The sequence below is a fragment of the Rhinoderma darwinii genome, chromosome 2 (assembly GCF_050947455.1).
Source record: "Rhinoderma darwinii isolate aRhiDar2 chromosome 2, aRhiDar2.hap1, whole genome shotgun sequence".
Classification (NCBI taxonomy): Eukaryota; Metazoa; Chordata; class Amphibia; order Anura; family Rhinodermatidae; genus Rhinoderma; species Rhinoderma darwinii.
Genome location: NC_134688.1, coordinates 308,491,355 through 308,517,716, shown reverse-complemented (window position 1 = coordinate 308,517,716; position 26,362 = coordinate 308,491,355). Strand labels below are relative to the sequence as shown.

General features: G+C 43.4%; 1 protein-coding gene across 1 annotated transcript in view; it reads right to left on the bottom strand.

Annotated features, from left to right (window-relative positions):
* DEF6 (DEF6 guanine nucleotide exchange factor) overlaps positions 1 to 26,362 on the bottom strand; it is a 328,222-nt gene that overhangs the window by 182,374 nt on the left and 119,486 nt on the right. The window contains exons 2-3 of the mRNA XM_075850631.1: positions 18,745 to 18,885; positions 18,261 to 18,437 (exon numbers count right to left, since the gene is read on the bottom strand). Of these exons, the coding sequence (XP_075706746.1) occupies positions 18,261 to 18,437; positions 18,745 to 18,885 (318 nt within the window). The remainder of the gene's footprint in view (positions 1 to 18,260; positions 18,438 to 18,744; positions 18,886 to 26,362) is intronic.

Genomic DNA, 26,362 nt, shown 5'->3' with positions numbered 1-26,362 from the left:
ACACCACCTGATGGATACACCAGGAGAAGCAACAGGGCATGCTGACCGCTTGGAAGCCACAAGATCTTCTAGTTTGGTACTTTGAAGATGGCAGCGGGATTCTCTACTCATGGTAGAACAGAATATTTTTCTAATCTTGTAATTGTTTTTTTGTCCATAATGCTTTTAGGCCAGAAAGGGTTCTAGAATAAAACTGGATAAATCTCATAATAAGGAGTTTGCTGTGTGTAGTGTGTAGAAGTTAACATCTTCTTATACTTAAAGATAAATTCAATCTTGTCTAGACAAAGTTATCACTGAGGAATCCACTAGTCTTGCATCTAGTATCAAAGGCTTTCTTAAGTCCCTAAGAAAAAAAGCTAAATTTACCTTCTACCTCTACTGGTCGGATGAACATATCCGATGCTTCTAGCGAAGATAATTACTGAAGGGGATGGGGAGGAAAGAATCTGTTCTCTGCTGAGGACGATCAGAGTCACAATGAATATTGATGACCCCAAGGGACCCCTTTCTGTCCAGAATATTATGTTTGAGGGCCTAGGACCAAGAAAACAGGACATTTCCTATCCATAAAAATGTGGCCAGCCTTATTAAATGCGAATGGAAGAACCCTGACAGGAAGTTTAGTACCCCCAAGATCCTTAATACGAAATATCTTTCTGAGGAGGTAGTCTTCAAAGATTGAGATAGTATTCCTAGGCTAGACGTCCCAGTAGCCAAAATATTTTGAAAAAATGCACTACCATTTAAAGATCTAGGATCCCTTTCTGACATGGGAAGCCTCTAAGGGGACCTTTAAGCCAGTTATTGCTGCTACTTGTGTTGTTAGAGCCTGAAAAATTTGGATTACCCAGTAAGAGCTGAATTATAGGGATAAAACCTCCAGAAAGCAGATCCTTTCCTCCCTCCCAGTGCTATATAAAGTGGCAGACTTCTTGACTGATACCTCAGTGGACTCAGACCTCCCATCAGCTAAATCTGCAGCCCTTTCAAATTCAACTTGCTGGGCTACCTGTTTGAAAACATGAAAGGGGAACCAGACTCAAAGATAAAAGGTTTGCTCGATTCCATGTTCCGGTGATTTTTTGTTTGTCCCTCCTCCAGATAGGAGGAAAGGATTCCCTACTCAGGGCAGACAACCTGATTCCTTTCATCCCAGAAGGTTCAATAGAAAATCAGAAAATCAGATCCAAAGGGACTTCAAGGCCTCAAAATTTCCTAGAAAAATATCAAAGGATTCCTTTTCAGGCCCCAGAATGATAAAAAAAATTAGAGACCACCAACAATGATGGCAGAACTAGTAGTGGACTGGGAAGTTATCTATCCCTTTTATATCAAATTGGGAGGAGATTTCTGCAAATAAATGGATCCTGTGTATTATAAAAACAGGCTATTATCTAGAATTCAAGTGCCTTCCACCAGACAGGTTACTTTCTACAAAGGTTCAAAATGTCCTTGTAAAACAGCAACAGTCCAACATTTTTTCTCTTATATGAAAGGAGGTCCTAATTCAAGTTTCAAGTCTAAAAATAGGGAAAGGCTTCTATTCTCCTCTTGTTTTGATATAGAAACCAGGCGGAAAGTTCAGGTTTATTATAAGCCTAAAAAACCCTAAATACCTTCATCTATTAAAAAATCCTGATGGAAATTATTCCATTAACCATGAATCTTCTCTTCAAAGACTATATGATGGCATGAATAGACCTGGAAGATGTCTATTACCATATCCCAATTTGCAGGGCTCATCAAAAATACTTAAGGGTTGCAGTGGTTCTCAACAACTCCTTAATCCATTTTCTTCATCAGAACAAAGAACATTCTTCTGATCTCATGCTTAGACGATTTTCTAATAGTGGCACACTCAGTTCAGTCTCTGACATTCCAGTTATAGATAATTTATTCTATCTTAATAAAATTGGGGTGGAACATAAACTTAAAGAAGTCAAATTTGATATGTTCCAGCTGGTGTATTTTTTGGGGGATTCTTCTAGGCCCTGCCTCAGGGAAAAGTTCAGCCTCTGCTAGACAGAGATTCAGACCTTTTCCTAAGCCATACAACATCTTTCAGAAATGCTATGTCAGTCCTTGGCCTTCTGACACTTGTATTCCAGCTGTGATGTGGGCGCAATTCAGATACAAGGCTCTTCAACCAGGCATTCTGAAAAAATGGGACAAAAGCAGATTCTTTATCTATCATCTATAGCCAGACTATGTCTTAGGTAGTGGATGAACAGCAAAAATTTCAAGAAAGGGTTTTCGTGTGTAACATCACCAACAGTCAAGCCTTTGTGTTTGAGGAGCCCACAGAGACCCCTTCTTCCTCTAGGGTCAGTGGGACCATCAAACATCTATGATGTCTTTCAACTTCAAGGATCTACCAGCAGTTTTTCAGGCGCTGAAAAACACCATACATATAGTTTTGGGACAGAATATAAAAATGTATTCCAACAATACAACAGCAGTGGAATAATTAAACCATCAGGGGGAACAAGATCAATCCCACTGATGTATTTATCCACCAGAGATGATATTTTCCCTGAAGAAGGGACTAGTCCAGTCCCAAAACCGGTTGGATCCATTTTATAATTTCATCACGTTTTAGCAAACTATGATTTCCAAGCTCTGTTTTGTTTTTGTTTGTTTTTTTTTAAATAATAAAAAGGCTTTTATTTATACCTCCTGCCCAAAGTGGAGTTTTATTACTAGCAACGCCTATGAAAATCACACCATTTTTTCCTACAAGTATTCTACATACGGACATGGTATTTATTTGCACTATCAAATGTCCGGAGGGAAGGATGGCAGCAGCTATGATAGTGTACACACATCAATAGATGTGCTCTGAGCACAACACCAAAAGGTGAGCAGACTAACCTATGGCTATATGCCCGCTAACCTGTTTTATTTTGAACATATTACACCATGAAGCGCTGTTCTTTTCTTCTTCTTTGAGCTATTTTTTAGCCAAGATTATTTTCTCTGGCAGATCTCCACTTATTGTCTCTTTCAGCAGTCCATCTAAGGGGAAAGGACAATAAGGTGGCAGATTTTCTAGGCAAAAACAGGTTACTTCAGTCATAGTGGTCCACTAAACTCAGAGACCTTACCCCAAGGATTATCAAACTTCAGTAGACGCACTCGCCCAATGCTGGAGTCAGGTACAGGGTTATGCCTTCCCTCTCCTATGTCTGTTACCGAGGATAATAAAGAAGATCAGAGAGGATAGAGCTTTAGTCATTCCAATTTCTCCCTTCTGTCCGAAGAGAGCCTGGTTCATCTGGTTGAGGATAATGTCCTTAGATCAGCCGTGGATTCTCCCAGTCAGATCAAATCTCCTGTCCCAGGTCCCAGTAGTTCACCCCAACATATCCAAGCTACACCTAACAGCTTGTTAACTGAGAGGATGATTCTTAGAAAGAACAGATTTCTACATAACTAAAAAAAAATATTTTAGTATGCAAACGCTGTAAAATAGAAAAAAACACTATATATATATATATATATATATATATATATATATATATATATATATATGGTATCGCCATAATCGTATTGACCCACAAAATAAAGTAAATATGTCATTTATAGTGCATGGTGAACGCCGTAAAAAAACAAAAACAAAACATTGGCAGAATTGCTTGTTTTTGGTCACCTTGCTTGCCAAAAAATGGAAATAAAAGGGATAAAAAAAAAATCGCATGTACCCCAAAATGGTAGCAATGAAAACTACAGATTGTCCCACAACAAGTAAGCCTTCAAACAGTTCTGGTGGAGGGAGAAAATAAAAAAGTTCTTGATCTCAGAATATGGCGACTCAAAATGTGCAGAGCATTCCAAAAGGGGGATAAGAATGGGCACCATTTATCAGTTCGGCACTGGCCACACATCTGTGGATTATTATTTATTTACTGCATTATTATACCTTCTTATTATACACTGATTTACCCCGCACAGCTCACATAAGCCCCCACATTATAAACTGAAATACCAGCAATACCCCCAAACAGAACAACGACCAAGCTAAATCTGCGCTCCAAAAGCCAAATGGTGCTCTCTCCCTTCTGAACCCTACAGTGTGCCCAAACAGCAGTTTACGTCCACATATATGGCATCGCCATACCCGGGAGAACCCGCTTAACAGTTTATGAGATATTTTTCTGCAGTGGCACAAACTGGGCACCACATATTGGGCACTGAATGTCATATTGTAAAGGATCTGCCAGACACAGCTTCTGTGTCGACGCCCGTGGTTACTCAGTCTGCACCTGCTCCTAAGTCTGATAGAGTGACTCCTTCTTCCACCACTCAGGCTGGGAGGCTGAGGAGTGGAAGAGCCTATCATAGCCCGGCCAGACGGAGCCTGCTTCCACCCTCTGTCTATTTATACCTTCATTTCCTGCTTCTCCTTTGCCTGTGATTCTGCTTGTTTCCTGGCTCTGCTGCTGCTGCTTGTACTATTTGTCTTCTGCCTCATATTGACCCTGGCTTTACTGACTACTCTCTTGCTCTGCGTTTGGTACCTCGTACCCTCCTGGTTTGACTCGGCTCGTTCACTACTCTTGTGTTCATGGTGTTGCCGTGGGCATCTGCCCCTTTTCCCTTTGCTTCTTTGTGCCCTTGTCTGTCTGTCTGTCGTGCACATAGTGAGAGTAGGGACCGTCGCCCAGTTGTATGCCGTGGCCTAGGACGGGCCATTGCAAGTAGGCAGGGACTGAGTGGCGGGTAGATTACGTCTCACCTGTCTGTCTCCCTACCCCGGCATTACATAATCACAGGCCCATATACCTTTTCTACCCTGGTCCCTGACACATTATGGACCCCCTTGAGACCCTGGCTCAGCAAATGCAGGGCCTCTCCCTACAGGTCCAAGCCCTGGCTCAGAGGGGCAACCTGCATGATGCTACCCTGGTAGTGCACCCCACCTCACCTCTTGAAGCCCACCTCAAGTTGCCTGACCAGTTCTCAGGGGACCGTAAGACTTTTTTCTCCTTTCGGGAGAGTTGTAGGCTCTATTTCCATCTAAAGCCCCACTCCTCAGGTTCTGAGAGCCAGCAAGTGGGTATAATTATGTCCCGGCTCCAGGACGGGCCCCAAGAATGACCCTTCTCCTTGGCTCTAAGCCCCTAAGGCTCCTTGGCTCTAAGCCCCTAAGCTTTCCTCTGTTGACCTTTTTTTTCTGCTCTCGGGCTCATATATGACGAGACTGACAAGACTGCCTTTGCCGAGAGTCAGCTGGTGACCTTACGTCAGGGTAAGAGACCCTTTGAGGAGTACTGTTCGGACTTTAGGAAGTGGTGTGTAGCTTCTCGGTGGAATGACCCTGCCTTGAGGTGCCAGTTTAGATTGGGTCTGTCGAACGCCCTGAAGGACCTGTTAGTTAGCTATCCCTCTTCTGACTCTCTAGATCAGGTAATCGCTTTAGCGGTACGTCTTGACCGACGTCTCAGGGAACGACGACTTGAATGTTTTTGTGCCTTCTCCTCTGGCTCCCCCATGATTGCTCCCGAGGTGCCGTTGCTTCGTTCTTCCACGGAAAACTCGGATGAACCTATGCAACTCGGGGCCTCCGTGTCCCCCAACAATGTAGAGAGTTCCGCAGGCAGAATGGTCTCTGCTTCTACTGTGGGGATGACAAGCATCAAGTGAACAACTGTCCTAGGCGTAAGAATAAGCAGCCAGAAAACTTCCGCGCCTAAGTGGCCATCGGGGAGGTCGCTTGGGCGCATAGGTATTTCCCGTATACATGAAACCTAATGAGATCTTGCTTCCCTTTCAGGTCTCTTTTGGTGGTAGGTCTGCTACCGGCAATGCCTTCGTGTATTCAGAGTCTTCTGCTAATATTATGTCTGTGGAATTTGCTATGTCTCTAGCTATGCCATTGATTGATTTGCCTAAACCTGTCCCGGTAGTGGGTATCGACATTTGGAGCAGTGCTCTGTACTGGTGATGCAGGGATTATCGTCCGATTTTGTTTTTGGCCTTCCCTGGTTGCAGATGCATAATCCAACATTTAACTGGAATACTGGGGATCTTACCAAATGAGGTAATGAATGTCTTTCTGTTCATTTTATTTCTCTCCCTGAGAAGGTGAACACTCTACCTGAGTTTATTCAGGACTTCGCTGATGTTTTTTCTAAAAAGGCCTCTGAAGTATTACCTCCTCATAGAGAATACGATTGCGCAATCGATTTGGTACCAGGAGCTAAGCTCCCTAAGGGTAGGATATTTAATCTCTCTTGTCCCGAACGTGAAGCCATGAGAGAGTATATCCAGGAATGCCTGGCCAAGGGTTACATTCGCCCCTCTACTTCTCCGGTAGGTGCTGCCTTCTTCTTCGTAGGGAAGAAGGATGGTGGTCTTAGGCCGTGCATCGATTACCGAAACTTGAATAAGGTCACTGTAAGGAACCAGTATCCCCTTCCTTTGATTCCTGATCTCTTCAATCAGGTTCAGTGGGCCCAATGGTTCTCTAAGTTTGATCTTCGGGGGGCTTATAACCTTATCCGCATCAGAGAGGGGGATGAGTGGAAGACTGCGTTTAACACGCCCGAAGGTCATTTCGAATACCTCGTCATGCCCTATGGGTTGTGTAATGCTCCTGCGGTCTTCCAGAATTTCATAAATTAGATTTTAAGAGACTATCTGGGGGTATTTCTTGTAGTGTACCTTGATGACATACTTGTGTTTTCCAAGGACTGGTCCTCCCACTTTGAGCACGTCAGGAAGGTGCTCCAGGCCCTTCGGGAAAACAAACTCTTTGCTAAAACCGAAAAATGTGTGTTTTGGGTGCAGGAGATACCATTTTTGGGTCAAATCCTCACTCCTCATGAATTCCACATGGACCTTGCCAAGATTCAGGCTGTGGCTGAATGGGTCCAACCTGCCTCCCTGAAGGCGTTACAGTGCTTCCTGGGGTTTGCTAATTATTACAGGAGATTTATTGCTAACTTTTCGGTCATCGCTAAGCCTCTTACAGATCTTACTCGCAAAGGTGCTGATCTCCTCCACTGGCCTCCGGAGGCGGTCCAGGCCTTTGAGGTCCTTAAGAAGTGCTTTATCTCGGCCCCAGTGCTGATTGAGCCTAACCAAATGGAGCCATTCATCGTGGAGGTTGACGCCTCCGAGGTGGGAGTGGGTGCTGTCTTGTCCCAGGGTACCAGGACCCTCACCCATCTCCGTCCCTGTGCCTACTTCTCCAGGAAGTTCTCGCCCACTGAGAGTAACTATGACATTGGCAACCGTGAACTCTTAGCCATTAAATGGGCATTTAAAGAGTGGCGCCACTTCCTGGAGGGGGCTAAGCACCAGGTAACGGTCCTTACCGACCACAAGAATCTGGTTTTCCTAGAATCTGCCCAGAGGCTAAACTTGAGACAAGCTCAATGGGCGTTGTTTTTTACTAGATTCAACTTTTTGGTCACCTATAGGGCTGGGTCTAAAAATATTAAAGCTGATGCACTGTGGCGTAGCTTCATGGCCAGCCCTCCTTCGGAGGAAGATCCTGCTTGTGTTTTGCCCCAAGGTATAATCATTTCCTCTGTTGATTCTGACTTTATCTCCGAAATTGCGGCTGATAAAGGTTCAGCTCCCGGGAACCTTCCTGAGGACAAGCTGTTTGTTCCCCTGCAATTCCGGCTAAGGATACTCAGGGAAAATCATGACTCTGCACTATCTGGGCATCCAGGCACCCTGGGTATCAAGCACCTCATTGCCATAAACTATTGGTGGCCTGGGTTGCCTAAAGACGTTAAGGCCTACGTCGCCGCTTGTGAGGTTTGTACTAGGTCCAAGACTCCCAGGTCCCGACCAGCGGGCTTACTATGTTCTTTGCCCATTCCCCAGAGACCTTGGACCCATATCTCCATGGATTTTATCACTGATCTGCCTCCATCTCAAGGCAAGTCGGTGGTGTGGGTTGTAGTAGCCTGCTTCAGTAAGATGTGCCACTTTGTGCCCCTCAAGAAACTACCCAATGCTAAGACGTTAGCTACCTTGTTTGTCAAACACATCCTGCGTCTCCATGGGGTTCCTGTCAATATTGTTTCTGACAGAGGGGTACACTTTGTTTCATTGTTTTGGAGAGCTTTCTGTAAAAAGTTGGAGATTGACCTGTCCTTCTCCTCGGCCTTCCATCCTGAAACTAATGGCCAAACTGAGAGGACTAATCAATATCTAGAACATTATTTAAGGTGTTTTATCTCTGACTGTCAATATGATTGGGTCTCCTTCATTTCCCTCGCCAAATTTTCCCTTAATAACCGGGTCAGTAACTCGTCAGGGGTCTCCCCCTTTTTCTGTAATCTTGGGTTTAATCCAGGGTTTCCTCCGTTTCACCTGGTGGTTCCAACAATCCTGAGGTAGATGTCGTTCATCGGGAACTGTGCACAGTCTGGGCCCAGGTTCAGAAGAACCTAGAGGCGTCCCAGAGCATACAAAAGACTCAGGCAGATAGAAGACGATCTGCTAACCCCTTGTTTGTGGTCGGGGATCTGGTGTGGCTGTCTTCCAAATATTTGCGCCTTAATCTCCCGTCGAAAAAATTTGCTCCCCTGTATATAGGGCCGTACAAGGCCATTGAGGTCCTTAACCATGTCTCCTTCCGACTTGAGTTACCCCCGTCTTTTCGAATACACAACGTGTTTCATGCCTCCCTCCTGAAACGCTGCTCCTGGTCCTTGGCTACCTCGAGGAAACCTCCGGTCCCTGTTCTCACCCCTGAAGGGGTAGACTTTGAGGTGGCCAAGATTGTGGACAGCAGGATGGTCCAAGGCTCCCTCCAGTACCTGGTCCATTGAAGAGGATACGGGCCTGAGGAGAGGACTTGGGTACCCGCCCCGGATTTTCACGCTGGGGTATTGCTCAGGAGGTTCCATCTTCGGTACCCCAATAAGCCAGGTCCACCTAGAAAGGGTCCAGTGGCCCCTCATAAAAGGGGGGTACTATAGAGGATCTGCCAGACACAGCTTCGGTGTCTACGCCCGTGGTTAGTCAGTCTGCACCTGCTCCTAGGTCTGATAGAATGACTCAATCTGCTACCACTCAGGCTGGTAGGATCAGGAGTGGGAGAACCTATCACAGCCTGGCCAGACGGTTCTAGCTCCCGCCCTCGGTCTATTTATACCTTCATTTCCTGCTTGTCTTTTCCTGTGATTCTATCCTGTTTCCTGGCTCTGCTGCTCCTGCTATTATTATTGACCTTGCTTCATTTTGACCCTGGCTTTACTGACTACGCTCCTGCTCTGCGTTTGGTACCTCGTGACTCGGATCGTTCGCTCCGCCTGTTGCTCACGGTGTTTCCGTGGGCAACTGCCCCGATTCCCTTGGCTTCTGTGTGCCCTTGTCTGTTTGTCTGTCGTGCACATGTTGAGCGTAGGGACCGTCACCCAGTTGTACGCCGTCACCTAGGACGGGCCGTTGCAAATAGGCAGGTACTGAGTGGCGGGTAGATTAGGGCTCACCTGTCTGTCTCCCTACCCCATCATTACTCAGAGACACGTGTCTTCCAAGCCTTGCTCCGGACTTTTCGTATGGTGTTTGAGGAGCCTGGTCGGGTCTCATCATCCAGCGGCTTCTTTGATTAACCTACGCCAAGGAGACACCTCCGTGAGTGAGTATGCCATCCACTTCAGCACCCTTGTGGGAAAGCTGTTATGGAACAATGAGGCCCTGGTGGCTGCATTCTGGCATGGACTGGCTCCTAAAATTAAGGACAAACTTGCCGCTCGGGATCTGCCGTTTACCCTGGATGACCTCATCTTTCTGTCTGCCTGGATTGATGTACGGATCCGAGAACGCCTCCAAGAGGTTTGACAGGAGGGAGTCCTTCCCAGTCTGGCTCCTACTTTGCAGCAACCCCTGCTATCCTCAGATGTCAATCCTCCTAAGGAGTCTGTGATAATGGACCAGTGTAAGTTATCCACCCAGGAGAGATAACACAGACGCACTTCTGGACTCTATCTTTATTGCGGCCTTGGTGGCCATTTGTGCACCTGTGTCCCCAAAGATCCCAAAGCCTAGGGTTTCTAGGAGTGACAACCTTGGGTAAGAATGGACTTCCGTCTAAATTGTTCATACCTGTGACCATAGTGTCCGGTGAGAGAACGCATCAAATCTCTGCGTACCTGGACTCTGGATCCACTGCTAATTTCATCCGTAGGGACCTGGTGGACCTTCTGCAATTACCCACCATTCCTCTGGAGAGCCCGTTGACAGTTGCTTCCGTAAATGGACTGCCTCTGCCAGACCCAGTTGTTGCTGTGACCAAGCCGCTGAGGCTCCAAGTGGGAGCTCTTCACTCAAAACTTCTGTCGTTCTATATCCTATCCAAAGCTGTTAACCCTGTGTTGCTGGGCCTGCCTTGGCTCCGACTGCATGCCCCAGTCCTGGACTGGAATTCTGGAGAGGTACTCCAGTGGGGCCCTGAGTGTTAAAAACGGTGTTTGGTGCAGATTCGTTCAGTTCAGCCTTCTCTGCCTCGGTCATTGGCAGGATTGCCGAGTCATTATGCCGCGTCTTCAGCTAGACATTGCCTCCACATCAGGCATATGACTGCCCTATCGAACTAATTCCTGGTGCATCCCTTCCCCGTGGTAGGGCATATCCTCTCTCCTTGCCAGAGACTCTGTCCATTTCCACCTATGTGAAAGAGAACTAGTCTCTCTTCGTCCTTGTATCGACTACCGAGGTCTCAACCAGATCATGGTGAAGAATAAATATCCGTTGCCACTGATCTCTGAACTGTTTGATCGTATACGTGGTGCCAAAAAATTTCTAAGCTGGACCTGCGTGGGGCTTACAACCTAGTCCGGATTCGCCAGGGTGATGAATGGAAGACTGATCGCCGCATTTAAGGGGTTAATTGCTGAGATCAGCGGCAAAGGGCCGCTGGCCGGCAAGAGTGGAGTGTCAGCTGTCAGAAACAGCTGACCTCCCAATTCCCGGTGCACACTGTCGCCGACAGTGTTCACCAGGAACGACTCAGTAACTATACGTCCTTGTTCGGGAAGTAACCTCCCGCGTCAACGTATAGTTACTGAGTGGTGCGGCTAGGGGTTAACAGAGAAATGCAACTGAATATTTATCATCCTGATTCTGCAGTACTTATCCCATATGTGGCCCTAGTGTGCTATTTGACTGCAACAAAGGCCTCCCTGTGGGCAGCTTGTGGATTTTGGGGCCTACTTTTTTAGGATATTTTCCAGGCACCACTATAGGTTTGCAGAGGCCTTGAGGTTTTTAGAATCGGGGCGTGGAAATTAAGAAAAAAATTCCATTAAAATGTAGACCTTTTTTCCCCCACTAGGAATAAATTAAAAATAGCACACCACCATGCATAAAGCAATTTTTCCTGAGTATTTGTGTACATAAACTGCTGTTTGGACAAACTGCAGTGCTGAGAAGAGGAGGGGCGCAATTTGCCTTTTGGAGCTCAAATTTTACTGGAATGGTTTGCAGACACTATGTCGTATTTGCAAAGCCCCAAGGAGCCAAAACAGTGGAAACCTCCCAAAGTGACTCTATTTTGGAAGCTAAACCCTTTAAGATTTAGGGGTATAGCGAGCATTTTGATCTCAATTTTTTTCCTCAATTTATTGGAATTAGGCCGTAAAAATTAAAACCGAAATTATTTCCAACAACTTGTAGATTTTGCAATTTTTTTTTTATTTCCACAAGGAATAAAGGAGAACGAATACCGCAAGAGTTGTAAAGAAAAACATGCATGATCAGAAACATGCATACACAAGAGGATCAGAAGCAACAATGAGAAAACTGAACAGATTCAAATACTGCACTCTTGGCACTGATAGGTTGCAGACAGAGAAATGAGATTGGCTATGCATCTTAAAACAGGGCCACCCAGGAGCTAGGCTAGTAGTAATAACAATCTTAAAGTGACAGACATTTACTAACAGTACCCCCCTTTCTACAAGGGGCCACCGGACCCTTAAACCGCGGGCTAGGCTCCAAAGGAAACTTCAAATTAAACACTTTAACTAAACGATTAGCATGGACTGAATAAGCCGGAACCCAAGTTTATTCTTCTGGCCCATGCCACTACCAGTGCACCAAGTACTGGAGTGTACCCCTGACCCCTCTGAAATCCACAATCCTTGATCCTAGATGATGGTACAAATTTTTTATTGAGGATTTGTGAAAAACATCATGAATTTAAAAGAAGGAGGAAGAGCCAGGCGAAAAGACACAGGGTTAATAACTTAAACAATTTCGTATAGACCAATAAACCTGGGAGCAATCTTATGAGCCGGTACTTTCAGTCGCAGATTCTTAGTAGAAAGCCACACCTTTTGACCCACACTGAACAAAGGACCTACCGAATAATTTTTGTCAGCATTTTGCTTTTGAATTAATTGGGAATTCTTCCGGTTCGATTGAACCTGAGCCCAAACGGTGCACTGTTTATTTTATTACATCTAAGGGTTATCACTAGAGACGGAAAGTGAACCAAAACGAGGATGAAAACCATAATTACAGAAAAACGGCGAGGTTTAAAAAAAACAAAACATGGTGGCGATTATTTATAGCAAATTCCGCTAATGGAAGATACGAGACCCATTCAGCCTGGTTTACCCGCAATATAATACCTAATATACCGTTCCAAGGTTTGATTAAAGTGCTCGGTTTGACCATTAGTCTCAGGGTGAAATGCAGAAGAGAAAGATAACTGTACACCAAGTTTCTTACAGAAAGCTCTCCAGAAGTTAGTCACAAATTGTATACCTCTGTCAGAGACAATATTTTCTGGAATACTATGCAGACAAACCACCTGATCAATAAATAATTTACACAGAGTTTTGGAATCAGGGAGTTGAGACAATGGAATGAAATGACACATTTTACTGAAACAGTCCACCACAACCCAAATGACAGGTTTCCCTTCAGAGGGAGGCCAATCGGTGATAAAATCCATAGACAGATGGGACCAAGGTTTCTGTGGAACAGACAATGCAAGTAGTTCACCCAAAAGACGAACTCGAGGAGTCTGAGCACGAGCACAAACATCACAGGCAGAGACATAGGAACTCACATTATAAGATACAGATGGCCACCAGTAGAGCCGTGAGACTTTTTTTAGTACCAGTTATCCCTGCATAACCACACAAAACAGAATCATGTAACGCATTAAGTAAACAAAATCTGAACTGAGAAAGTACAAAAATTTCAACGCAAAAATAGTTTGCGGAGTGAGCTGCTGACATTCCTTAATCTCAGTTGCAAGATCAGGCGATATTGCAGAAACCACTATCCCTTTAGACAAAATAGGTTCAGGCTGAAAGTCGGGGACCTGTGAGGAGCATAAACTTTGAGATAATGCATCAACCCTGACATTTTTAGACCCAGGTCTGTAGGTTACTATATGGTGAAGTACAATGGGACAGTCATATGGTCTATGAGGATGGAGAGATTCACAACCGAATTCAGAAAAGACATCCTCAAAATCTTGAATACACTCAGGCACCAATGGTGCATTACAAGATACTTTAGTAGTAGACAGACACATGCAAGATTCATAACATTTAGGATTCCACTTAAGCAAATCTGCCTTTACCCAATCAATAACAGGATTGTGTGCCTGTAACCATGGCATACCCAATATTACCTCAGTAGGCACATTTTCTAGGATAAAGAAAGAAATTAGTTCAGTATGCAAGGTACCCACTTCTAAAGTAACAGGCGGAGTGGAGAACTTGACCGACCCCTGAGAGAGAGGGGTATTATCTACGGCAAACACTCTGACAGGGCTCTTCAGTTGAACTAGGGGAATAGCCAATTTTTTAGCAAACTGAAAATTCAAAAAATTACCCGCAGAACCACAATCTACGAAAGCCTGACCAGAAATAAAAACATTGTTAAACAATATATTAGCAGGTAAAAGGATTTTTTGAGAAAATTTTGGTAAAACCTGACCACCCAGATGACATTCCCAGGGGCCATCTAGGCTCTGTAGTTTTCCGTAGCCGGACGTTTTGGAACAGTTCTTGTGCATATCACCAGCATCCCAGTAATAGAAACACAGCCTTTTGCGTGTCCGGAAATATCTCTGATCATGAAAAGACATAGTGGAGCCCAATTGCATGGGCTCCTGTGGGGCAGATGGAGGGATCTCAGTGCAGGGAAGAGGAGAGACCAATGCTGAACGTTCTTTTTTGCGCTCTCGTAGACGTCGGTCAAAACACACAACGAGAGTCATGGTATCCTCTAAAGTCAAGGGCGGAGGGTAGTTTACCAGAAGATCCTTTATGGTTTCAGAAAGGCCTCGGCATAATTGACATCGAAGCGATTCAACATTCCACTATAATGGACAGACCACCGTCTAAATTCCGAACAGTAATCCTCGACAGAACGCCATCCCTGCTGGAGAGGTAACAGATTGCACCTCCCTCCACTGCAGTGATATCTGGTTCACCATATAATAAACCTTGGGCCGCAAAGAAGGTCTCAACAGAAAAAAATTCAGGGACATCGGGTATCAACGAAAAGGCCCAGGTTTGAGGATCTCCCTGTAATAGAGAAATGACTAGGCCAACTCGTTGGTGCTCAGTTCCAGGATAAAAAGGCCTCAGATGAAAATATAATTTACAACTCTCACGAAAGTTAATGAAAGACTTACGATCACTGGAAAAACTATCAGTTCATTTTAGGTTCAAACGGAGTTGCAGCTGGAACGACTGCTTGGACCTGCGCAGTTTCATGGGGTGATATCTTCATTCCTCAAGCCTTTCAAAGTTAGCCCCGCCTCCTTTCTTTTGATTGACAGCTCCTCGCCTTCCCACAGCACACACAAAATCCAGCGCTTGCGCATCGATGTCCTGTTCTGGTGCATGGATACAATGGGACACTATAGCAGCGCATGCGCAGTAACTAGATTTAAGGCCCGGACAAATCAGGGAATGGTGTCGGAGCATACATGACAGGTGCATGCGCACTATTTCAGACGAGATTTTGCGATTCAGGTCGAGATTTCTTAGACAAGAAATCCACCATTCCACCATTCCCAAAAAATCATGCCCAGAAAAAACATTTGCAGAAAAAAGGGGTAGGGAGACAGACAAGTGAGCCCTAATCTACCCGCCACTCAGTCCCTGCCTACTTGCAACGACCCATCCTAGGCGACGGCGTACAACTGGGTGACGGTCCCTACGCTCAACATGTGCGCGACAGACAAACAGACAAGGGCACACAGAAGCCAAGGGAATCGGGGCAGTTGCACACGGCAACACCGTGAGCAACAGGCGTAGCGAACGATCCGAGTCACGAGGTACCAAACGCAGAGCAGGAGCGTAGTCAGTAAAGCCAGGGTCAAAATGAAGCAAGGTCAATAATAATAGCAGGAGCAGCAGAGCCAGGAAACAGGATAGAATCACAGGAAAAGACAAGCAGGAAATGAAGGTATAAATAGACCGAGGGCGGGAGCTAGAATCGTCTGGCCAGGCTGTGATAGGTTCTCCCACTCCTGATCCTACCAGCCTGATTGGTAGCAGATCGAGTCATTCTATCAGACCTAGGAGCAGGTGCAGACTGACTAACCACGGGCGTCGACACCGAAGCTGTGTCTGGCAGATCCTCTATAGTACCCCCCTTTTATGAGGGGCCACTGGACCCTTTCTAGGTGGACCTGGCTTATTGAGGTACCGAAGATGGAACCTCCTCAGCAATACCCCAGCGTGAACATCCGGGGCGGGTACCCAAGTCCTCTCCTCAGGCCCGTATCCTCTTCAATGGACCAGGTACTGGAGGGAGCCTTGGACCATCCTGCTGTCCACAATCTTGGCCACCTCGAAGTCTACCCCTTCAGGGGTGATAACAGGGACCGTAGGTTTCCTTGAGGTAGCCAAGGACCAGGAGAAGCGTTTCAGGAGGGAGGCATGAAACACGTAGTGTATTCGAAAAGACGGGGGTAACTCAAGTCGGAAGGAGACAGGGTTAAGGACCTCAATGACCTTGTACGGCCCTATATACAGGGGAGCAAATTTTTTGGACGGTAATTTAAGGCGCACATTTTTTGAAGACAGCCACACCAGATCCCCGACCACAAACAAGGGGTTAGCAGATCGTCTTCTATCTGCCTGAGTCTTTTGTATGCTCTGGGACGCCTCTAGGTTCTTCTGAACCTGGGCCCAGACTGTGCACAGTTCCCGATGAACGACATCTACCTCGGGATTGTTGGAACCACCAGGTGAAACGGAGGAAACCCTGGATTAAACCCAAAATTACAGAAAAAGGGGGAGACCCCTGACGAGTTACTGACCCGGTTATTAAGGGAAAATTTGGTGAGGGAAATGAAGGAGACCCAATCAAAAAAACAAGCTGTAATGATGGGGGGTAGGGAGACAGACAAGTGAGCCCTAATCTTCCCGCCACTCAGTCCCTGCCTACTTGCAACGACCCGCCCTAGGCGACGGCTGTACAACTGGGCGACGGTCCCTACGCTCAATAAGTGCACAACAGACAAACAGACAAGGGTACACAGAAGCTAAGGGAAATGGGGCAGTTGCCCACGACAACTCCGTGAGCAACAAGAGTGGTGAAAGAGCCGGGTCACACCAGGAGTGTACGAGGTACCAAACGCAGAGCAGGAGAGTAGTGAACAAGCCGAGTCAAACCAGGAGTGTACGAGGTACCAAACGCAGAGCAGGAGAGTAGTCAGTAAGCCAGGGTCAATATGAAGCAGGGTCAAATAGTTCAGAAGCTGCAGCAGGGCCAGGAAACCAAACGAGAAGAATCACAAGCAAGGAGGAACAGGAAAGGCAGGTATAAATAGACAGAGGGCGGGAGCTAGCTCCGTCTGGCCAGGCTGTTATAGGCTCTCGCACTTCTAAGCCTGCCATCCTGAGTGGTGGAAGATGGAGTCAGTCTCACAGACATAGAAGCAGGTGCAGACTGATTACCTATGGGCGTTGACACCAGCTGTGCCTGGCAGATCCTTTACACAAGCTTTCCAAAATTCCATTATCACACCAAGATTTGCAACCAGGGCGAGACAGACACTCCCTCTGGTACTATTTCAGCTGCGGGCCTGCATGGTACAGATGTAGCCTTTTTTACCTTGACTTTTAACGCAATAAATACAGTGCCAAGAAACTTTAACTTGATTTTTCCAATCGCTTTTCAGTGGCTTTGGTTGTGTGATAACACACTACAGCAAGTTATCAGCATCAAGAAAAACACGGCTACATCTGTATAGTGAGAATATTTAGTTTGACAAGTGACACCTCTCATGGTATTTAGGGGCAGAACATAGTACATAGGGGCAGAAATACCCCATTATTGTGCTGCTGTTAGGACTAAGGGAAAACAGATTAACGCTAGAAATCTACACTTCTGTCAGCTCCATTGGTTAATATTCAGTCAGTTTATTTTGAAGAGGACCTGTTCGCTCTTCTGACATGTCTGGTTTAGTTACTTCTTGTATTACTCATAAAATAGCAGTTCTGGAGTATCTTTTCTTAGAACTCTGTGGAATAGTAATGTCCAGTAATGTATTCATACATTACCTTGAGGAACAACAGAAGAAAAGCACAAGAATTTTTATTTTATGGGACATACAAGTGGTCACTAAAACAGACCTGTCGATTACTAAAAGAAAGCTGGCAAGTCCTCTTGTGATTTGTAGCCTCATCTATTTTCCTAAGTGGTAGATTCCTCTCTAATAGGGCCCCAAGGCTTGGCGTCATTAACGAGCGCCGGTCTCCACAGCAACATGATATGGACAGCTGGAGGCTGATCTCAGGGGACTACAGCTTCAGACCTGAGGACATCACATTAATGGGTAGTGGTGAGGCTGGTTGGAAGGAGCGCTGCGGCTGCTAGTTCAGGTAAGTGTAATTGTAAGTGTAATTGTGTATGTGTGTGTCAGTGTACTAAATATGAGTTTTTACCCTAACATTTTTTAGTGGAGGTGGGAGCTGCCCATATGTTGAACGATAACATCTGAAGGCCTTATTCACACGAACGTGTTATACGTCCGTGCTACTGTAAAATCACGCGCGTCGCACGGACCTATGTAAGTGAATGGGGCCGTTCAGACTGTCAGTGAATTTCACGCAGCATATGTGCGTGCGCAAAACAGACACGTCCGTGTGAATAAGGCCTTAGTTGTACATAAGGTGGAAAACAAGCTGCTAATGGAACATGGTTTACCTCATGGTGAAACAGGGGACAACCTAGAATCTTTTACACTCTGATTTTCCATTTTCCTTATTCTTTGTAAATGTAGACACAAAAATACATATAGACCTTACCTCATCAGGGACCATGATAAGTGGGTATGTATCTTCCGACAGATAGTTGAAGAGACACCAGAGATGGAAAGCATCCTCATTGGGAACTGTCACTCCAACTGGGCGGTAGTTCTTCTTGGCTGTCAGAGTCCAGCACAACTCATGGAATCTTTCCTTTACAAATGTACCTTCTACAACCTAATGGAAAATATAAATTGAAGAATATAAATGGAGAGAAGACACAAACACAAATAATTAATGTTAGTTCCATACAAATATCAATGATGAGGAATTTCCAGGCAAATGTATCACAATTCAGCGTTCAGGACTAAAGTGGATTGTTAACTAGAGATTTTGGGAAAAATGTTATGTTCTGGTAAAACCATACTTCCATAAAAACAATGGTATATTGGGTGTGAAGGAAAGGACTAATTTGCAGTCTGTACAGAATTAAACTCCTTTAGAATATCATAACTGGAAAATTGACATTGTAAAAACAACCCACCTTGTCCAATATGTACTGGTTCAAATAGGGCATATAACCCTGACTAGAAACCGGGCCATCATCATCATCACGAAAATGATCTTCCAGAGCTACAGGGTCATGCGGAATACTGAGTACTGTGTAGAGATTGTGGGACAGCACCTAGGTAAGAGACAGAACACAGGTCTAAACTGAATTGTCATTGTCTAACCTTACTGAATCATAATTTAACATCAGAGGTACTATAGTGTAGACTTTCTCTACTTACTTAGGTTGTGTGCACAACAATAGCTAACTTGTGAAGTATGTCATTTTAAAGTGTAATTTTAATAGTTACATACATAGTTACATAGTACAGATGAAAAAAGAAGGCAATTATTTACAAGCGCTGTCAAGTGTTTTTCTTTAACCTCTTTAGGACTGCCCTATTTTGGGTCTTTAGGCAAGACAATGGCCTCCGAGTCCGCTATCTAGGGAAGTCTATGAGGACCAGCCTTTGGCTGTAATGTATTATAGCAGCGATCAGTGCTGCTGGTGTTCAAGTCCCCTAGTAGGACAAGAAAAAAGAAATAAAAAAATGTAAAAAATGTTAAAATAAAAGTTGTATTTTCCTATAGGAAAAAAATTGAAAACGTTAAAAAAAGGAAACATATTTGGGATCACCACGTTCGTAACAACCCAAACTATAATGTTATTTTTTCTGCACAGTAAACCGCAAAAAAAAATAATTAAAAAAACAAGGCCAGAATCGCTATTTTTTGGTCACCATCCCTCCCAAAATACTAAAAAGTGATCAAAAAGTTACATGTACCCAAAAATAGTACCAATAAAAACTACAACCCGCCCCGCAAATAATAGCCCTTACACAGCTTTTTTTGACTGGCAAAAATAAAAAAGTTATGGCTCTCAGAATATGATGAACCAAAAAATTTATTATTTTATAAAAAGGTGACTTTATTGTGCATATGCTGCAAAACATAAACAAAACTATATACATTTGGTATCCACGTAATCGTATCTACCTACAGAATAAAGTAAAATTTTCATTTATAGCCCATGGTGAACACTGTAAAAAAAAAAAGAATAAAAACTTTGTCAGAATTTAGGGTTTTTAGTCACCTTGCTTGCCAAAAAGTGGAATAGCAAGTGATCAAAAAAATCGCTTGAACCCCAGCATTGTACTATTAACCCCTTCCCGCACACGGGCGTGACTGTACGTCCAAATAGAAAGTGCTTTCCCGCACACGGGCGTACAGTCACGCCCTGGAGATAAAGCGAGCACAGGAGCTGTGCGCGCTTTATCTTCAGCGGCTGTCAGCTGTTATACACAGCTGACATGCCGCTGCAATGGCTGCGATGGCTGTTACCGCCGATCGCAGCCATTTAACCCCTTCAATGCGGCTGTCAATGACGTCCGCCGCATTGAAGTGGTTCACAGTGAGAGGGAGCTCCCTCTGTACCCCCCAGACCCCCCTTCGATGGATCGCGGGTGGCGATTGTTGCTATGGCAACCAGGAAGGCGTTGCTAGGCTTCCTTGTTGCCCAGGTACGGAAGCCTATTAGGTCCTGCCCGAGGCAGGACCTAATACGCTAACTGTCAAATGATGAATGACAGTTACAATACACTGCACTACATAAGTAGTGCAGTGTATTGTACTGGGGATCAGAAGACCAGATCTTCAAGTCCCCAGGTCAGTGTAAAAGAAAAAGTAAAAAATTTAAAAAAAAATGTGAAAGAAAAATAAATTAATTAATAAAAACAACACTTGCCCTGTTTCCCTAATCAACACCTTTATTATTAGAAAAAAAATGAAAACATGAAAAAAAACTATACATAATAGGTATCGCCGCGAACGGAACGGCCTGATCTATAAAAATGTCACATTATTTTTACCGCACGGTGAACATCGTAAAATTTTTTAATAAAAAACAATGACAGCATTTTATTTATTGGACATCTTGTCTCAAAAAAAATGTAATAAAAAGTGATCAAAAAGTTGCAAGTAAAGCAAAATGGTACCAATGGAAACTACAGTTCGTCACGCATAAAACAAGCCCTCCCGCAGCGATATCATCTAAAAAATAAAAAAGTTATGGCTGTCAGAAAATGGCGACACTAAAACATGATTTTTTTAGAAAAGAGTATTTTTATTGTGGGAACATAGTGAAACGTAAAAAAACAATATAAATTTGGTGTCGCTGTAATCGTATCGCCCCACAAAATAAAGATAACATGTTGTTTATACTGCACGGAGAACACTGTAAAAAAAAAAAAAAACGTGCTAGAATGGCTGTTTTTTGGTTTCCTCATCTCCCAAAAAATGTAATAAATAGTGATAAAAAAATCGCATGTACCCCAAAATGGAACCAATAAAAATTACAGCTCGTTCCACAAAAAACGCGCCCTCACACAGCTCCGTCACCGGAAAAATAACACGTTATGACTCTCAAAACACAATGATGCAAAATGACGCAAAATGACGGCCCAGACTCATTTTTAGGTCCAGTAGAATTTCACTAAATACCCCACATCATCATTTGCTGGACCGCACAGGTGGACCCTGTAGATGCAGCGGAGATGAGGAAACTTTAGGGCCTTGTGCGGCTTATAGGGCTAGTGAAGAAGTCAAATATAAGGCAATACTGGAACGCAGATATTTTGTATAATACCCAATAAACCCAGCCTGTATATAAAGGTGTGGTTCAAAGCGTACCACACCAATCCATGGATTATTCATTCACCCCATTATTACATCATCCTATTATGACCTGATGTACTACGCCCAGCTTACATATGCCCTGATGTACTCCGCCCATCTTACATATACCCTGATGTACTCCGCCCAGTTTACATATACCCTGATGTACTCCGCCCAGCTTACATATACCCTGATGTACTCTGCCCAGATTACATATGCCCTGATGTACTCCGCCCATCTTACATATACCCTGATGTACTCCACCCAGTTTACATATTCCCCCACATTATAACCTGAAATACCAGTAAAACACCAAGCAAAATCTGTGCTTCAAAAGCCAAATGGTGGTCCAACTGAGCCTGGCAGTGTACCCAAACGGCAATTTATGACCACATATGGGGTATTACTGTATTCTGGAGAACCCGCTTAACAATTTATGGGATGTGTGTCTACGGTGGTACAAGCTGGGCACAACACATTGGGCACTGAAATGGCATATCTGTGGAAAACAGCAATTTTCAATCTGCAACATCTATTGTTTACTCATTTTTGCAAAACACTTATGCGGTCAAAATGCTCACTACATCCTTAGATAAATTCTTTGAGGGATTTAGTTTCCAAAATGGGGTAATTTTTCAGGGGGTACCACTGTACTGGTACTATAACTCAATGCAACATGGTGCCAAAAACGAATCTTGTAAAATCTCCACTCCAAATACTAAATGGCGCTCCTTCCCTTTAGAGCCTTGCTGTGTGTCCAAATAGCAATTTATGACCACATGTGGGGTATTTGCTTTACAAATGTTCCGGTGCTTTTTCTCTTTTATTTGTTGAGAAAATGAAAAATTTTGAACTAATGCTACGTGTTATTGGAAAATAATGTAATTTTTCATTTTCACTGCCCATTTGTAATAAAATCTATGAGACACCTGTGGGGTCAAAATGCTCACTACCCCCCTAGATGAATTCCTCAATGGGTGTAGTTTGCCAAATGGAGTCACTTTTGGGCAGTTTCCACTGTACTGGTACCCAAGGAATTAGCAAAAGCGACATGTTGCAGAAAAACCAATCCAGCAAAATCTGCTCGCCAAATGGCGCTCCTTCCCTTCTGATCCCTGATGTGTATTCATACAGTGGTTTATTACCACATATGGGGTATTTCCCTACTCTGGAGAGAATGCTTTACACATGTTCTGGTGCTTTTTCTCCTTTATTTGTTGAGAAAATGAAAAATTTTAAACTAATGCTACGTCTTATTGGAAAAAAATTACTGCACAATTCTAATGAAATCTATGAAACACCTGGGGCGTCAAAATGCTCACTACACACCTAGTTGAATTCCTCTAGGGGTATAGTTTCCCAAATGGAGTCACTTTTGGGGGGTTACCACTGTACTGGTACCTTAGGAGCTTTACAAATAAGACATGGTGCAGAGAAATTAATCCAGCAAAATCTGTACTCCAAAAGCTAAATGGCATGCCTTCCCTTCTGAACCCTGATGTGTATTCATACAGTGGTTTATTACCACATATGGGGTATTTCCCTACTCTGGAGAAGTTGATTTACAAATGTTATGGTGCTTTTTCTCCTTTATTTGATGAGAAAATGAAACATTTTGACCTAAAGCTACATCTTATTGGAAAATAATGTAATTTCTCATTTTCACTGCAGAATTCTAATGAAATCTATGAAATACCTGTGTGGTCAAAATAATCACTACACCACTAGATGAATTCCTCTAGGGGTGTAGTTTCCCAAATTGGGTCACTTTTCGGGGGTTTCCTTTGTTTTTGCACCACAAGACCTCTTCTAACCTGACATGGTGCCCGAAATATAATTTAAGAAAAGGAAGGCCGAAAAATCCTCTAGGTACTCTTTTGCTTCTGGGTCTTTTGTTTCAGGCCCGTAGCGCACTAGGGCCACATGTGGGATATTTCTAAAAACTTCAGAATCAGGGCAATAGATATTCAGTTGTGTTTCTCTTGTAAAAACCTTCAGTATTACAGGAAAAAATGGATTAAAATGGAATTTCTGCAAAAAAAATGAAATTTGCACATTTCCCTTCCACATTGCTTTAATTCCTGTGACATGCATAAAGGGTTAAGAAACGTTTTAAATGCTGTTTTGAATACTTTAAGGGGTGCAGTTTTTAAAATGGGGTGATTTGTGGGAGTTCCTAATACATAAGGCCCTCAAAGCCACTTCAGAACTGAACTGGTCCTTGACAAAATAGCCTTTTGGAATTTTCTTGAAAATATGAGAAATTGCTGCTAAACTTATAAGCCTTGTAACGTCCTAGAAAAATAAAAGGATGTTCAAAAAATGACGCAAACATAAAGTAGACATATAGGAAATGTTAACTAGTGACTATTTTGTGTGGTATTACTATCTGTCTTACAAGCAGATACATTTGAATTTAGAAAAATGCTAATTTTTGCACATTTTCTCAAAATTTTGGTGTTTTTCACAAATAAATATTGAATTTATCGACCAAATTTTTTCACTAACATAAAGTACAATGTGTCACGAGAAAATAATCTCAGAATCGCTCGGATGGGTAAAAGAATTCTGGAGTTATTACCACATAAAGTGACATATGTCAGATTTAAAAAAATGAGGCTGTCATATGGTCCAAAAGTGGCTGGGTCCTTAAGGGGTTAAAAACTACATATTGTCTCGCAAGAAACAAGCCCTCACACAGCTCTGTTGGAGAAAAAAAGAAAAAAGTTCTTGCAGTCAGAATATGGCGACACAAAATGTGCAGAGCGTTCAAAAAGCGGATAGGATCGGGCGCCATTTATAAGTGCGACAGCGGCCACATATCTGTGGATTATTATTTACCACATTATTATACCCTCTTATTATGCCCTGTTGTACTCCACACTGCTTACATATGGCCCACATTATAAACTGAAATATAAGTAAAACCCACACAGAACTACTACCAAGCTAAATTTGCGCTCCAGAAGCCAAATGATGCTTCCTCCCTTCTGAGCCCTACAGTGTGCCAAAACAGCAGTTTACGTCCACATATATGGTATTGCCATACCTGGGAGAACCCGCTTAACATTTTATGAGGTATTTTACTTCAGTGGCACAAATCAGGCACAACATATTGTGCAATGGAATATCAGTGGAAAATTGCAACTTTCACTTTGCACCATCCGCTGCGCACGTAATAGCATGTCATGGTGTGAAGGGTGATGTATGGAGCGGGATTAATGGACAAGAGCAGCGATCGCACTGTTACGGAAGCCTGTAAAAATGACAATATATTGCAATACATTAGTATTGCAGTGTATTCAACCATCGATCTAACGATTGCTGGTTCGAGTCCCCTAGAGGGACTAATAAAACATGTAAAAAAAAGTTAAATAAAGTTATTAGTAGTGAAAAAAATAGTATATATATTTTAAGTCCAAAAAACGTAAACTTTTCCCATTTTTCCTCTAAAGTAAAGTAAAAAATTAAAAATGAACAAAATTGGTATAGCTGCGTCCATAAAAGTCCGAAATATTACAATATACCATTATTTAACTCGCACAGTGAACGCCGTAAAAAAATAAAGAATTTAAAATGCCCCAAAAAATTTGATATTCATTTTCACGGCCTAATTCTAATAAATTCTGCAAAACACCTGTGGGGTCTAAATGCTCACTATACCCCTTATAGATTACTTAAGGGGTATAGTTTCCCAAACTTTTTGGGTGTTTCCACTGTTTTGGTCCCTCAGGGGCTTTACAAATGCATCATGACACCCGAAAAGCATTCCAGCTAAATTCCTTGAGGGTTGTAGTTTCCAAAATGTGGTAACTTTTTTTTGGGTTGCCACTGTTTTGGTCCCTCCATTCCACGTTCCATTCCAGCAAAATCTGCTCTCCAAAATCCAAATGGCGCTCATTCCTATTTGAGCCCTGCCGTGGGTCCAAATAGTGGTGCCTAAAATATATGTAAAAAAAAGGAGGCCCCAAAATCCACTAGGTGCTCTTTTGCTTCGGATGCCTGTGTCTCAGTCCATTTGCAAACTAGGGCCACATGTGGGATATTTCTAAAAACTGCAGAATCTAGGCAATAAATAATGAGTTGAGTTTCTCTGATAAAACCTTCTATGTTACAGAAAAAAATGCATTACAAATGAATTTCGCAAAAAAAATAAATATTTAATTTGTAATTTTCACCTCTACATTGCTTTAATTCCTGAGAAATGCCTAAAGGGTGAAGAAACTTTCTGAATGCAATTTTGAATACTTTGAGGGGCGCAGTTTTTAAAATGGGGTGAATTATGGGGTCTTTCTAATATATAAGGCGCTCAAAGTCACTTTAGAACTGAATTGGTCCCTAAAAAAATAGCCTTTTGAAATTTTCTTGAAAATGTCAGAAATTGCTGCTAAAGTTCTAAGCCTTGTAACGTCCTAGAAAAACAAAAGGACCTTCAAAAAACAATGAAAACATAAAGTAGACATATGGATCAAGGCCAAAACAGGCTTAGTCCTGAAAAGGTTAGTAAGTTAAATAATAGCGGTGCCAGCACTGAACTTTGTGGTACACCACTTATAGCTGGGGACCATTCAAAGTAGGAATCATTGTACACAACTCCAATTTCTAGACCAATAGACCTTATTTTAACCATTAGGCATCTGAGGGACAGTGTGAAATGACCTTGCAAAGTTCAAAAACACTATATCCATAGTGGCCCCTCTGTCTTTGCTTCTACTCATCTCTTCTTAAAAACAAATCCAGCTGGTTTGACAACTGCCTCTAGTAAACCTTGCTGGCTGACACTTATAATACTGTTTTCAGTCACACACTCCTGTATATAGTCCCATAAGAGTCCCTTCCAAGATTTTCCCACCAATGGATCTTAAACTCACTGGTCTGTAAGGACCTGGGGAAGACCTAGAGCTGTTTTTGAAATTGGACACTGCCCTGCGGCAGTCGAT